The 15,849-nt window shown below is 39.0% G+C and overlaps 1 protein-coding gene across 2 annotated transcripts in view; it reads right to left on the bottom strand.

The window, feature by feature from the left end:
• LOC103174629 (paralemmin-2) overlaps positions 1–15,849 on the bottom strand; it is a 29,612-nt gene that overhangs the window by 8,471 nt on the left and 5,292 nt on the right. For both annotated transcript variants that reach the window (XM_007887100.2, XM_007887101.2), the window contains exons 2-4: positions 8,819–8,864; positions 6,082–6,162; positions 5,382–5,512 (exon numbers count right to left, since the gene is read on the bottom strand). In XM_007887100.2, the coding sequence (XP_007885291.1) occupies positions 5,382–5,512; positions 6,082–6,162; positions 8,819–8,863 (257 nt within the window). In that variant the 5' untranslated portion in view covers position 8,864. The remainder of the gene's footprint in view (positions 1–5,381; positions 5,513–6,081; positions 6,163–8,818; positions 8,865–15,849) is intronic.

Here is a 15,849-nt window from a genome sequence, read left to right as displayed (position 1 = left end):
ATTGCAAACATCAACTTTCCCAAACACCACTGCTAAGTTTGTCCTCAATCACACCTGAATAGTCCAATAGTGAATAGTGCATTGGCAGAGTATATACTGGGTAACGTATTGAATTATGTACATACAAGCTCTGCATTGGCTAAGTTATATGTTGGGTAGAGTATTGGAAGGTACATATACTGCACATTGTAAATACCATTTGAGGAACCGGTTGTTAGTTGATTGGCGAATTGCTTTTCCGGGGTAATAATTCCTTAAAAAAATGTGGTCACTCAATCCATGACTCTTTGTGGGGGCGCTGCTGTGCACAATTGGCTGCAGCGTTTCGCCCACAAAATACACAGTCAATTCACTTTACAGTATGTTCTGTGAAGGGCTTTGAGACTCTATGATAAGGCACTATATCGAATGCGAGGATTATTATTTAATATTACCATGTTATTTGTAGCACAGTGCATAAAAAGGAGCGTATTAGGAAATGCAAATGATACTTAATACTGAAAATTAATGGAAATAGGAGGAGACTATGCACCAGTTTATTAGATCATGGCTGACCTTTTAATTCCATTTCACTACCTTTTCTCTGTAGTCCTTATTAAGCATCTCTCTCTCTCTCTCTCTCTCTTTAAATATCCCAATTGATTCTGCCTCAATGGCCACATTGTCACAGTGGTTGGTGTAGATATGTTCTCTGAACTCACTTCTAACAATGTGAACTCTAACTTGTCGCAACATAAACTTAAACCCACAAGCTTGACCAATCTACCACCCAGCCAGGGTTGGTAACTTTACTGAGTAGCAAAGGCTCATTCCCCCAAAGCTATTTCCTGCTGCCGCTATCCATACTTCAGACTTTACCAACAGGAGGAAAATTGCTCCTAGCATTGGGACTAGTGATTTGAAACAGTTATTGAATCAGATAATGCAAGGACATTAAATTAATATCAGTCGATATACAGTCATTAACCCAGGATGTTTCAGCAACTGTGTCCTTGCAACTGTCTATATTGATTCATCTCTTTTGCATGGTCAGGCTTAATAATCCCTCCAAACTACTCGACCCCCGACAAGGTCATAACATGCCTACTGTACAAATATAAAAATATTCAAATATGTGGACACATACGCAAAGAAAGAAACTGAAAAAAGCCGAAAGCTGTTCCAATTATAATACTTTGCAAGTTTGATTTTTAAAGTGTTATGAATTAATGGCGAAAAGTCTTTGAACAGCACATACTTGACATATACTCCACATTGCACATCTCATCAGTTGGAAAAAAAAAGGCAAACACCATTAGTAAATGAATAGATAGAACACAAGTACAGAGATATTAATAAAGATGAGGTATGATGCAGGCAGCCATGCTGAGTTCCATTCAATTATATAGGAAATAAAAAAAAAACTTCCCTTTGGCAAGAATTGTTTCATGTGACCTTTAATCACAGGAATGAAATGGCAAATAGAAAAATAGGGGAATGTTCATTATGATACATAAGTACCATTATTCTCATGCTTAATTCTTAGAGCAGCAGTAGATTTGGGTAATTTCAGTTTTCGTGCTGCGTTTGTAAGGCCGGGAGTAAAGTCCTGGCAATATAGTGACGTGAGAAGAGAAAGTACATTTGCATTGCTTTCAATCTGTCCATCTCTCCATAAAATTATTTAATATTATTAAAGAATCAGACATGCGATAAGAGCTTCAGAAATAATAAAAAAAATGTTCTTTTCAAAGTTCTTTGGCAGAGTCCAGCTGAATGTAGCACTTTAAAATCAAAACTCATTGAACCATGAAAATGAATTATCCTGTCCCAACCCAGCCCCAAAATCTGTCATATTCCTATATGTGGTGGGATGGAGTTGAAATTATTTAATTACTTTTATGTGGTCTTGGACAAACTATCTTGTGGGGCATTATTCAATAATTCAAGAAACGTCCAAAAAAAAGAGGTATTACTTCAGAACATATTCACGTGTAAAATATCTTTCACTTTGTCGCAGTGTTTCATTTGATTAGTGGAGTTCAAAGAATGTCAAAGAGAAAAGCATTACGTTCTTTCTTTAACAATGTGCTATGAGGCTAGTTTCATGGGCATATATTATTTTAACCAAGATGTTCAGTTCTAAATAGTTATTGCTGATTTGTAATTGTGATTTTGAACACTGAGAGGAATCTATTGTGTGCAATGAACAACTATTGCCTTACTGCTCTATAAATACAGCTGTAGAAAGTGCACTAGTGACCTATTGTGGCAGAAAGCAAGTTCTACATAACATTTTCTACTCTGTGTAACACAGTGAAGTATGGAGAAGGCAGAGTGAAAGGAAAGAATTGAGAGCAACGTCGATATGACTGAATTGAGAGCTGTAGAGCCAAGCTTTCCCCGACATTAATCAATATACCACCAAGATTTGTACAGTTTGACTCGTAGTAACTGAACAAAATATTCTTGTAAAGACATCATATCAAAGACCGGTGTGTGTGCCACGGTTGACATGCTGCCGACACTCACTGTCCATGCTTACACATGTGGAAGGCACTTGGATGCAGTCCTAGAAACATTCACGTGACCATTATTATTTAATGTATTAATATACTCAGTGGTGTGAATAATTATTAAATACCTTAATAATTCAAAGTTTGCACAAAGACATTGTGCGTTAATTATTAACAGCTTCCAATGTGATGTGATTGCATAGGAGTTCAGGATTATTCCAGCCCCGCATCACAGGAGTAAACACGACAGCAACAACTTGCACTTATATAGTGCCCTCCACGCAGGGTCTCAGAGTGCTTAACAGTGGCGGAGCCTGACAGTTAGAGACTGTACCAGTGTATACTTGCAATGGGGGAAATCCTATTACAGTATCAGCACATACTGCCAATAATGGTGACTACTTTAATTTCACCCCCGAAATTGCAAATTTATGCAAACCTTTCACGCAATACTCTCTGCAAACAGCCGGAAGCTCCACAATGGAGATCTACGAAGCTCCTCAATTCAAATCCTCTTTAATACGATAATAATAATATCACATCTTCGAGATGTCTCAAAGCGCTTCACAGAATATACTGTAAAGTAAATTGATTGTATATTTTGTGGGCAAAATGTGGCAGCCAATTGCGCACAGCAGTGTCCCCACAAACAGTCATGGATTGAGTGACCAATTCATTTTTTTTACATTTTTCTTTTTTTTAAAAAAAGGGATTATTATGCCCGGAAAAGCAATCCGCCAATCGACTAACACCCAGATTCGTACTTACTGGTAGGTAAACAGAGACGTGTGGAGTAAGGAAACTTGCCTAAGGTTTCCCTGCCCGAGAATCGAACTCAGGTCCTCCTGCTTGCAAGGTGAGAACTCTAACCATTAAACTACAGGAATCCATAATTAGAGTCTAATATTACAATGCTTTAGAGTCAAGACCAGAATATTTTGCAGCTATTCTTGTCTCCGTGGCAGAATCTGTTAGTCCTATTTTGCCTTCTTTCAACAAATAACAGTTAGCAGGCATTAGGGGTAATGGGTTGAAAGCTTGATGATATCCGTAACAAATGCACACGTTTTAAAAGAAATGATAACAGAACTGCAAGCATCCATTACAAACGTGCAAATGTAATGAATATGTAAATATATAAGACCTTGTTTGTCATTCCCCATGAGGACTGACTAAAATGTCTACACAGGGAAGCATAAAACATACTTGACAAAGAGATTAAAAATAGAAGTAACAGTTATGACAAATTTTCCATATTAATCTTCTGACATCACTTATATCTTGGCACAGAGTATCCATCAAAGTGTCAGAGAAAGGCAGTTTAGTTTAAGCGGGTCATATTGTCTTGAGTCAGGTTGCCACAGAATGGGAACAGAACACTCTCAATGGATGGCAGCATTTTAACCTTCAGATAGTTTCTCCGATCAGACAAAAGCTAATTTTATCCACGGAGCATTGATACGTGCCGAGCAGCTCTTCCAACGTCATGAGGGTAATTGCATTTCTCAAAAGTCTCATTGGTTAAAAAAAAGTTTTAATCCGTAGAGTTTCAACTCGGTTTCACGAGCATTCAGTGTATTCCCATTGTACACCGATAGCCCGACTGATGATTTTTCTACTAATGTTATAACTTTTCTTCCAGGTCTCTCTAACCGAATTGTAAAAGAATGTTCCTCAGTAATCCTCTGGTTCCTTTAAACATGCCCAGAGAAATTGATAAAAACCTGGGATCCTTATGAGGGTCACTTTTCCAAAGGCATTGAGAGAAGACTGGTCAGAAGACATAACTCTGGAACACTCTCCCTCAATCCCTCCGCCTTGCCCCCTCTCCCCCCTCTTTCAAGTCCCGCCCTGAAAACTTTCCTCTTCGACCGTGCTTGCGGCCACCTCCCACCTTCGCCCCGGCTCAGAGTCAGGCTCCGCCACTGTTAAGCGCTCTGAGACCTTACCCTGTGTGGAGGGCGCTATATAAGTACAGGTTGTTGTTTTATGAGTATGAGCTGTCAAAATGCCATTTGTCTGGATTGATCACATCTGTGTTTAGTTTACCTTTGGGACTCTTGTCTGTATCCATTTATTACACAAATGCAAAGGTAGCTTCCTCAAACCTGCTGAAATCGTCAGGCAAACGTGAGCGGAAATAAGTGAGCCACTGGCTAATTATTTTAGGACTCCGTAAACAATATTAATATAGCTGTTACTTAAAGGAGGTCACGTGTATACAAACAAGAGTGAGATGTAAAACTGAAATTGTTGCAACAACAACTTGTATTTGTGTAGCGCTCTTCACGCAGGATAGCATTACCCAGTTAGGCAAACATCAGCAGGGACATGGGGAAAGAGATCATAAGAGATCCTCTCAATGCTTAACTTGGAGATGAAATTCCCTGGTTGATATAGCCATCTTTCCATTCTGCACCTGTATTGGGAAAAATCCCTTGACAAGCTCACAATGCCAAAGTGAGTAACATTCCTAATCAGCGGAAAAGTTCACTTCATGAGAGTACAGAATCCTTAAGACCACCAAAGGGTTTTCCTTTATACACAGCCAAGCTGAATACATCTGTTGACATTCATTTCATCATCCATATAGAACATCTAAATGTCAATACAATCATTTAACACTGTACAAAGTACCATACTTAAGACCTTTATGGAAAGGTATTGCACCAAACCAAATGGTAAAATAAAGTACAATACATTGAACAAAAAGAGCATTTCAAGAGGAAAATATCCATATGGTTTCCAGAAGACACTTCACGTATTGTACTTTCATTTATTAAACACAGGTTCTCACGTCACACAGTTTCTAACATGCTGCAAAGGAATGTGTAGTGGTGGAGTGTATTCAAAAGTGAGGATCTATCATCTCGTCTTGGGCTTTACCTGAGAATGTTTTGTTCCAGTTGTTTTGATTGTTGTTGGTCTTCCTGATGTTGTTTTTTCATGGCCTCTTGCTCTTGTAGAGGAATGGCTGTTATTCCTTCCACTAGCCATCTCTCTCTCAAGCCCTTTGACTATTTGGAACAGCAGTGTTAGAAATCAATCATCACTTCAACAGTGCTTTGTTGTTTCCAAAATTATAGACTATGACTCCCCTTCTATCATTAATACGATAGTACGGATTGACTTCACGATTCTCACACTCGTGTTCAAATCCCTTCATTCCCTGGCACCTCCCTACCTCCCTGACCTCTTCACTCCCCAATCCACCACCTGGCACCTCCGCTCGACTGGCAATGGCCTCCTGCTTGTCCTTCGCACCCTCCGCTCCACCAATGGAGGTTGCGCATTCAGCCACTACGCTCCGAAACTCTGGAACACTCTGGAACACTCTCACTCAATCCTTCCGCCTTGCCCCCCCCCCCCCTCCCCATTTTCAAGTATTAATAAGCAGCTTTCATGTTTAAAGGTCGCAGGAGTTCCAGACATTTTATTTTACGAACCACACACAAATGTGTTCGAATTATCTCTATTCTTGTTCACTAATCTTTAGCTCCTCAGTGATCGCTATTCAAATGTTGGAAGAGAAACAAGTGAATGACCATGTGACCCTGGACCACTCTATCAATACCCTCTGATATACCTTTAAATGCTTAAGTTTCATCTTCTCTCCTTCCACTTGGAACCGTTGTCTTGTGATTTCTTCTTGTACTTTCCTCTTGTTCTGCATCAATAGAATTGGGAAATTATTTTCATTTGTTTTACTTAAAACTCAAAATTTGAGGTTATTTGAAGATTGACAACTTCCATACTGATCTTATCACTGTTTTATTACATTAAAGAGCAGTTAAGACCAACATATTGCAGCATCTATCAGTAAGGGTCCCTGTTAACAGGAATACTCATCTAAAGGGCACGTTTGGTGTTATGCATTCATGAATTCCCCCTATTTTCTACAGTGTTTAAAGCAAGCTGATCTCTCCGGTGTCACGCAAGCTTTTACTGCATTATTTATTAAGCTGTGATGTAGTATTTTCATTCTTCTTTGCAGAATTTGCATTGCAAAATATCTTTAGAATGTTTAAAAGTAATTTTAAAGTTCTCTTTTTTTCTCTTTTATTTTAGTTGTGGTTATCTGTTTAACACGGTTGTACAGTTTAGAAAGGCCTCTTTCATTGAAGAAGTAACCAAGGATGTGGATAAAGGAGATACGCTAGATGCTGTTTATTTCGATGTTAGGAAAGTGTACAATAAGTTTCTGCATGAAAGTCTGGTGACCGAAATGAAGGCACATGAAATGTAGCAGAGTAGATGGTAGAATTCTCAATGGATGGATGAGTCTAGGGAAATGGGGCTACAAACACGTGGGTTTGTAAAAGTAGGATCGCAGGCAGAGAAAGCTGTTAAAAGGACAGTCAGGATTCTGGATTGAATATAAACGTATGAGAACAAATGGGCTGAAGGGCTTTCAGCATTCAAACCAATTGTGTAGTCTTGTAAAGTGAATCGTTTTTTGACGATGGTTAGGCTGCAGCTAGAATACTATGTATAGAAAGGCTATTAGACCGATGGAGAAGGTGCAAGTGTAGGGTCAATGAAGATACCAGAAAAGTAAAGGTACAGCTATTAAGAGAGTCTAGAAATTCTTTCCGTTGAATCAGAGAAGGTAGAGGGATAATATGGTGTTTAAGGTAAGGAAAGGATCGAAAAAAAATGATCGCCAAAAAATCTCTGGTCGAGGAATCAAAGATAAGCGGACATGAATTTTATTCCAAGGAAAATAAATAAATGGAGAGTTTCGGAAAAACTTCTTCTCCTCGAGGGTTGTCAGAGGATGGAATGATTTGCCTGTTGTGACTGTTACAGTAGAGTCAATTAGGTGTTTAAGAATTAGACAAACACAGAGAAAGGATATTGGAAGATATCCAAAAAGAAGGGGAAATTGGAGGATTAAGGTGGATGGCTTCTTAGAGGTGCAAACAGCGACATGAAAATATGGGACAATTGGCCTCCTACTCTGTTGTACATTTCTATGGTTCTATGTTCGAACTTCATCAGTTCATGTGGCATTTATACCCATTTGTGGAATTTCCACTGAGCAGCAGGCCGTTGGATTTGAACAGCAGTGATAACCTTGTAATGCCCACTAAGTAACCTCTTAGCACCTACTGATGCCAAAATTACAAGTGCAATGTATAAATGGATTGCCACTAATCCTGGAAACATCAGCTTTGACTCTTTTGGGGGGGTTGCAATGGGATTCACCAATAGCAATTCAGGATCGCTAACAGGAATCCCGCTGGTAACTGGCAGTGTGTCATGGCAAACTAGTGGAATCCTTGTTCCAAAATGTCCCTTGTAGATTGTGAGATTTCTGTAACTCAGCTGTCATGTACTCGCAGCTACCAACAAGGATCCAAGTTATTGACTCTTAGCGGCTGTTAACAAATCCTGCTGTGAATCCCTCTTTTCAGGACCTCGGTTGTGAAGAATAGAGCAAAATGGAATTGGCATTAAATAATGGAAAAGGGATTTCTTTACTCAACTCTATCGCTCAGCACTTCTGTACAAGGCTCGTGTCAAGAGAGTACATAATTTTTCCTGGCGCAGTGACTAGATCGTTTTGTGACGTGCTAATTTCTAATTTAGATCTTCATCCTATGATCTAATCCTAGCTTTGCTGTTAATACAATGTTCAACTAAAATTGGAGCAGATGCCATAGGTTACACTGTCAGCATAACATGTATGATTATGTTTGCCTGCAATATATAATATATATACGAATATAGAATATATAATATTAATCTGCTGACAGAAAAGCAATCGCGCCACATTACAACTACAATGTACCTCTGACAAATTGCTTCTTAAAATACTGAGAATCTTTTTCATTTCAAAATGTGTTTTTGACCTTTGTAGCAAATCTATATTCGGTAATTTACCGTAAAATGTCATTTCGCCACTGAAGGTTAGCGTGCGTTTGCAAGATTGTTTTGACTTCGAGTATTCTATCCTCATTTAGAAATAAACAGTTTGCCCTCTAGCACAGTGGTGTCATAGAACTCCCTACAGACTTTGGAATCTAATACGCTCTTGTTAAATCAATGCTGGGACATGTGCCACTGCTTCTTGCTCTTGCATCTCTTCGTTTTCAGCTTCACTAAATGACTTCTAAATAGGGTGGAAAAGTTGTAACTCTAACATTGAGGGGAGAAGAGCTTTTAAAGCGTAAAAAAAAGATGCAACGGTAACCTGGATACTTTTAAGTGACACATGATGGTAGAGAACAGCTATCTAAAGTTGAAGGACCTGGAACGTTTGACCTGAGAATGTCCTTCACACACAATATCCGCACAAAACAGAAGGTCGGAGTACTTACAGTGATGGCTAGCAGCCGTTCTTTCAGTAGATCAGCCTCTTCCATTCTAAAAGCAACACAGAAAGAGAAGGGCGAGAGTGAAGAGCATGAGCAGCAGAAGGAGAAGTGAATGCTGGAATAGACTGCAGCTGGGCTGGGCACCGTACAATATTCCTGGTTTGTTAGGACGACCTCACAGCAGATGATCGGACTGGCCTGTGCGAGGCAGCACATGTGATAAGTGGGGGTGGGGGGGTGCACATTTCTGGCATGGCTGTCGTGTTTGAGTGACAGGTTGTCTGGTCTCTTTGGCTGAGAATTATTTGGGCGTAAGATTGTTACACGCAGTGAGGTAAGGCAGCCAACTGACATTCTTTGTAAACACAACAGCTTAAATTTCCTAACACTGATCCCTTAAAGCGATTAGGGATGTTGCTGTACTGCAAACACACAATAAAGCACAGCTGTACGAAGAAAACCTTGGTGAAATAAGTTGATAATATGTCTTAAGAATTTGAACACAGTCAGGTATCTTTACAAATTGCTCATTACCAAAAACATTCTAAATAAAATCCTTATTTTGTGTCATATTAATAATAATAACAATCCTTGTGTTTGATATAGAACTTTTCACATCAGGATGACGTCTCAAAGAGCGACACAGGATTTACTGTTTAGTCATTGTAGTGACTGTGTATTTTTGAGTCGAACGCGGCAGCCAATTAGCACATAGCAATGTCCCAAAAACAGCCATGAAGTCAGTGTCCACTTTTATCCAGGACATTGTTGGCCAGGAGAGCATTTAGTCAAAATGTGAGCCCTTTCCTGATCTGACATCTGACATAAGAGGCAATTGAATAATTTATTAAAATGTTGAACCAAAATCTCATGGCCAGTTTGTTCTTTTACTTAAAGTACTCTACTCAGAAACACAATGTTTGATAAGTAGAAACATACGTGTTATTTTTTTAAAGTAAGTTTTTTTTATCTCTTTGGAAATACATTGTGGAATAGGCCAATGCTATTCAGGGCTCTGCAACTCAGAACATTAAACCTAGAAATCTGCTTATAAATTGCAAGGGGCGATTTCCTCAGGTGGCATTTTATATTTCGAATTATTAACTCATTTAAGATACAAGAGAATTAATGCATCTACTATTAAACTCACAGCCTGGGGTCACATGTGAAGAAAGGTCATTTAGACAAGGTATTAGAGATTGGCAAGGAATTGTACGCTGGCAATTCAGGTTAGAAGTTTTTATTAAACACAAATTATATTTTTTTAAAATCACAATTCCAGACCCTCTCATTGCTTGATTGATTTTTGGTTGCGAAGTCATGATGTTGACACCTTATGGTCTGAATGTAAATCTAGCTGTAGTCACTGCTTGGATTAGGCTGGTACAAAGATAAGTGATCAGCAGATACTATGTACTTCCCACCTCCAGCTGTGGAGGCCTAGAACAGGAATCAGTCATGTCCGACAGGGGACACGAAGAGAGAAAGATAGGAAGGCATCCTTATCCACCTGATGTTCAAATGCCTGCTGCTTGCACAGCTGTGATTATGTCTATTTGCATTTCCTGTAGGATAGGTGTAAATGGCACAGTTCCCTCTTGACTGTTCTTGCCAACCTGGATAAACCTTTCTTCTCTGGAGCCAACGCACAACATCCCTCGGACACTGTCATTCCATCTGGCCTGCCACTGGAATACATAAGCTGCCATTCTGATCGAGAGAGGATGAGCCATTGCCTTTGATGCAATGATTTCCAGGCCACAGGGCCTTTAATAAAGTGAGGGAGGAGCTCTGCAAGCATTTAACACGTTTAATAATATTCATATTAATTCCAGCTTGTCACACAGCACCAAGTGTTTGACTAGTAATTGCTGACCATTGTGGTGACTTTGTATTTGTAGGAAAGCACGACATCCACTTTACAAACAATCGAGATCCCACAAACAACCATTAAGTAAGTGACCAATTTATCTGAAAGATTGTTAGTCAGGGCACTGGGAGAAACTGTTCTCTTTTTGAATAGTGTCATGGGAGCTTTACCTGAACAAGGGAGCTCAATTTAATGTTTCATCTGAAGGACAGCACCTTTGACAGTGTTAGCCTGCACTGCGAACTTGAAGTCCTAAAATGGATGTTGAATCTACAACCTTCTGACCCAAAGGTAACAGTGATACCAACTGAGCCAAGCACATCATGTCTAGCGATCATTCCAACATATTCTAATGCACATTTCACTTTTCCATCTTGACATGAACAAAGTATTGTTTTAAAGTTAATATCCAACTTGGGTTTGAGCTCAGTAAAGGCACTGTTTATTTTATGAATTTATGTTACATTCACTGAGAACAGGATGAATTTTAAAAGCAAAAGTTAAATTCAATCATGAAAATGACAAAATGCCTTCAGAATCTATAATGTGAGAGTTCTTTATAGACTTCACTTTATTGCATAACCCATTAAGGATTCCAGGAATTATTTAAACACTTAAGAAATTCATAGAAAGTTTAGAAGTATGTTTATAATTTTGGAGCATTATATTGCTAAAATTCTTGCCTAAGCTTAAAAAATCTAACATTGCTGGGAATATCTTCACGAAAAATTGTTCAAAATTGCGGTCATAAATTCATGGGTTCTTCAGTATTATAATGTGCAAAATGTTAAACAGCTCCATTGTATGTGAAGTTCACAGTGATACTTCAGAGAGATGTCAGTTTTAAATACAAAGCATGCATATTTTATACTCCACCTTCTGTTCGGTCACTGTGCTACAGCTAACGTGCTAAATAAATCAACATTAGCTGTTCTTACAATATTGGGTCACATATGGTATAGACCGATTGATACCAGCTGTCCCCTTGTCTGCTTTGAAGACCTTTTTTTATCCTTGAAGATCAGGGGAAGTTGCCTGTAATATAGTCATGATACCGAAATGGGGAGTTTGTGACAGCTGCTTTTTGCAATCTATGTATATCATCAAAAGTTGAAGGGCAATAAATAGGGATTTAAAAACATTGGAGGTTTCAGTATTGTAGTCTGATTAAATATTTTCAAGAACATCTTGCTTCTGACCCATTCAGCATTCGGAGCTGCAGATTGTAATGTGAGCAACAGAAGGAAATCCAAAGCTGTCAAAATCACAAGAATATATCCATATTGTTTAACACTGTCGAGCTTCCTCACCCAGCAGACAACTAAGTCAGCATGCCTAACTGCATTCTGAACCATGTTTAGATATATGTGGTGTGAGGTTATGATAGCACTCATAACATGATATGTTGCACTCTCCCACAGAGCTTCACCAAACTAGTTCTCATCCAGAAGCCATCAGCACTCCAGCATTTTGATACAGCTCCTTATCACTTCTTCGAGACGTCTCAAAACGCTTCACAGAATTATACTGTAAAGTGAATTGACTGTACATTTTATGGGCAAAACACAACAGCCAATTGCACACAGTAGTGTCCCACAAACGACCAAGTTATTTTTAGAAATTATTTTGAAGGGCTTATTATAAAAGGTACAGAGTTATCATAAATACTATTTTATTACAGAGACATCACTCGACATGTTACAAAAAATCTTATTTTATAATAAAATCCTAGAGACTTTCAGTTCTTTCATTCAGTTTCACAAGTTCTCTTGAAATACTACAACAACAACAAAATTACATTTGTAAAGTGCCTTTCATATCGGGAGGATGTCCCAAGGCGCTGGACAGACAGAGTTACGGAGCCCGGGGTGTGTGGCGGGCAGGGGGAGGAAGGAATGAGATCAAAAGCACGGTCGAAGAGGAGGGTCTTGAGATGGATCATTCAGAACTCTGCAGCTCGTGTACTGTCCCGCACCAGGCTTCGGGAACACATCACTCCCACCCTCACTCGCCTCCACTGGCTCCCCATCCCCCAGAGGATCGATTTCAAGATCCTCATCCTCACCTACAAGGCCATTCACGGCCTTGCACCCTCCTACCTTTCCGACCTACTATCCCCCTACCTACCTGCCCGTACCCTCCATTCCTCTGGCTCCGGTCTGCTCCACATCCCCCGCCCCAACCGCCCTACCATCGGTGGCTGGGCCTTCAGCCTCTCAGCCCCGAGGCTCTGGAACTCTATCCCCCAGTGCCTTCGCCGCCTCCTCCCTTTCCTCCTTCAAGGCCGGTCTCAAGACCTTTCTCTTTGACCGAGCCTTCAGCTCCCTTCTCGACTCTCTACCCCATCCTCGCTCCCTCCCTCCCTTCCCTCCCCTCACCCTGATCATTTCCCCCCTGCTCGGGTCCTGACCCAACTGTACAGCGCCTTGGGACGTCCTCCCGACGTGAAAGGCGCTCTATAAATGGAATCTTGTTGTTGTTGTTGAAGGTAGCAAGGGAGGGGGTGAGGTGGAGGGACTGCAGGATGGACAGTACAACATACGCAAAGATACAATTCCCATTCACTCCGAAACTCATGCGGAGTCCTGATCAAAGCAAAAACGGGTGATTGCGCTAATCGTATTAATTCTGCTCTTATCATGCTCAGCCCTGACTGAAATGCAACAATTCTTGAAAAATAATACTGTGTTTATATGTATTGAACTGTACATAAAGAAACATACAATTTCTCTTATTATTTGTCATTTCTTAAATGGATTCTTTTCTGCTGCCTTCAGTTAAATATCTTTTTGGTGCACCTGTCCTTATATTTGATATAAGTTTGCCTCAGTTTTGACGGAATGTGTATAACATAATCTGCTCAGGGTCGTAATGCCCTAATCTATTGGAAGAAACTCTGTCCCCACTGACGGCAAGGATTTTGTTTGTAAATAGAAATAAAGTCTTTCTCTTCTTTCAAATTAAATAGGAATTTGGGAACAGGAGAAGATCTTCAGCCCCATGAAGCTGTTCTGCTATTGACCATCGCACTGACACCTCCCATAGTCACACTTCTTACCTTCTCACTCTGGAGTCGAAATTGCATACCGAACATTAGTGATGTCAATTAAGATGTCTGCCATAATTTAAGTTGTTAAGGAATAAATTGTGTTCATCTTACATGGCAAGAGCACCTTGGGTTTTCAGGAAATAGTACCTGCATTCAATCCATGGAATGGTCCTGAGATATCCATGTCTTTTCTTCTGTCGGAAATTGACAGATTGGCTGTCCTACCTGTGATTTTTTCCTTTGCTAAAGACTAACCCTGAAAAAAGTATAATTAACTTACTAACTTGTTGATGCAAAAATTATATGGAACCCATCGTCCACACCTTTTACTCAAGTACTAGCAGTTTCCTGGTATTTCACCATTTATATTTTTACTTCCCAAGTAATTATTCAACTTTTTCTTGAATCCCTCAATGATTTCTCATCTATGACTTTCTGGAGGAATTAATGCATTCCAAAGATCTATTAATGGAACACATTCTAATGAAGCTGGACAACTCTTTAGAGATTAGCTGAAATGCATTAAAGTCTCTGCAGCTAATATTGACATAGAGCTCAAAATTCCTTTGTAGACTTTATAGTTATTGATGTCATTTGGAGTGTGAAATTGTGCATGCCATGTAAAAACCCAAGTGAATTCCAAAAGCCGCTTTTTAAAGAGGAAAAAAAATCAGCACTGTGACTAAAACCTTTAATTGGACCTCATTAGCAGTTCAACTCTCTTATTTTGTTTAGTTCTGACCAAATTTAAAGTCAGTGTAATTGTTGAGGCAAGTTACAGTTACAAGTTGGTGCAGAAGGACCCAACCTGGTACAATTGGCAACATGCATCTTTAACAGAATTATTGCAGTGCTATTAACTTATAGCAATAAATGTATGTGTCGAAGTCAAGGAGGATCGTAGGTTTACATGCCACCAGAATTTCTACCCCAGATTTTCCAGATTTGTTGTGTATGCGGCTACTTCATTTATTCCTCTGTTACAGTGAGTTCTGAGTGACCAACATTTCATTTAACAATGGTTATGCAGTTTTTTTTCTCTCTCCACTCAGATACCTGTATGTTCTTTAGAATAATCTGTCTCTACTAATCAGATCATCCGGAGTTAATGCAGTAAATCACTGTCATCATCTATTTGGACTCTGGTCATGAAATAACCGTTGGGGGAATGTTAAAAAAAATTATTTCAACATGAGCAAATTTAATGTTTCTGACAGCATGTGTATGTCAAATTGTAAATCTGAATTTAAAATCAATAAATGTTGTTGTCAAAAATCTGTGTGTTAATTTCTTGGGAGGATGAATTTTAAGGAAGTACTGTATTTTCTCAGGTTGCGATGTGGTTTTATCATTGAAAACTATGCCTGATAAATAAACTTATCAATCACAGAAAGCACAGTGAAACATCACTATATCACCAGTTGGTTGGGTCACTCACCACGAGTCTTGCTAAAATATTGGTTAAAATATTTATTTTTATGCTCTAGAAAATGGTGAAATATTGTTTCAAGCTACTGGATTCTTAACAACATACAAAAACATTGCAATAATATACTATGTACCATTCTAATTTCAGAATTGTTAGAATTAAATATTTATGGCACACAGGATGATCCTTACAGAGACCAGGAATTGCTGGGATAATTCTCTCTCTCTCTCTATATATATATATACATATATATAACGTCCTATATTCTAGTGACGTCCCACAATGGTTCAACAACACAAATCAGTCCACAGTTTGACACCAATTTGTCTGTCTCACTCAGAGAAGCCAAAGGATGAATATTAAAGAAGTGGACATTGTATTATGTTCCTTATGAAGCTTATAAAGATGAGGGCATCTTTTGATAGACAGCATGATGGCAATAATTTGATATCTGCATATTTTGTGCAATGTGTCTTAAATACACTATTGATTATTGTGACCGGTTCATTTTGGTTGCTGTTGACAAGCTTTACCTTATTTCTCTTTCCTCACAAGTAAATTCTTTTCAGTCTTAAGTTATAGTAGGTATTCGTTAAACCATACCATGTGCTGTAATATGAGATATAATAAGAGATATAATTCTGCATCAGTACAGTATCTGTGGAAATTGGTACTTGGCAAACTTG

This window comes from Callorhinchus milii, unplaced genomic scaffold (assembly GCF_018977255.1).
Source record: "Callorhinchus milii isolate IMCB2004 unplaced genomic scaffold, IMCB_Cmil_1.0 Scaffold5, whole genome shotgun sequence".
Lineage (NCBI taxonomy): Eukaryota > Metazoa > Chordata > Chondrichthyes > Chimaeriformes > Callorhinchidae > Callorhinchus > Callorhinchus milii.
This window is presented reverse-complemented; position numbering and strand designations above follow the sequence as displayed.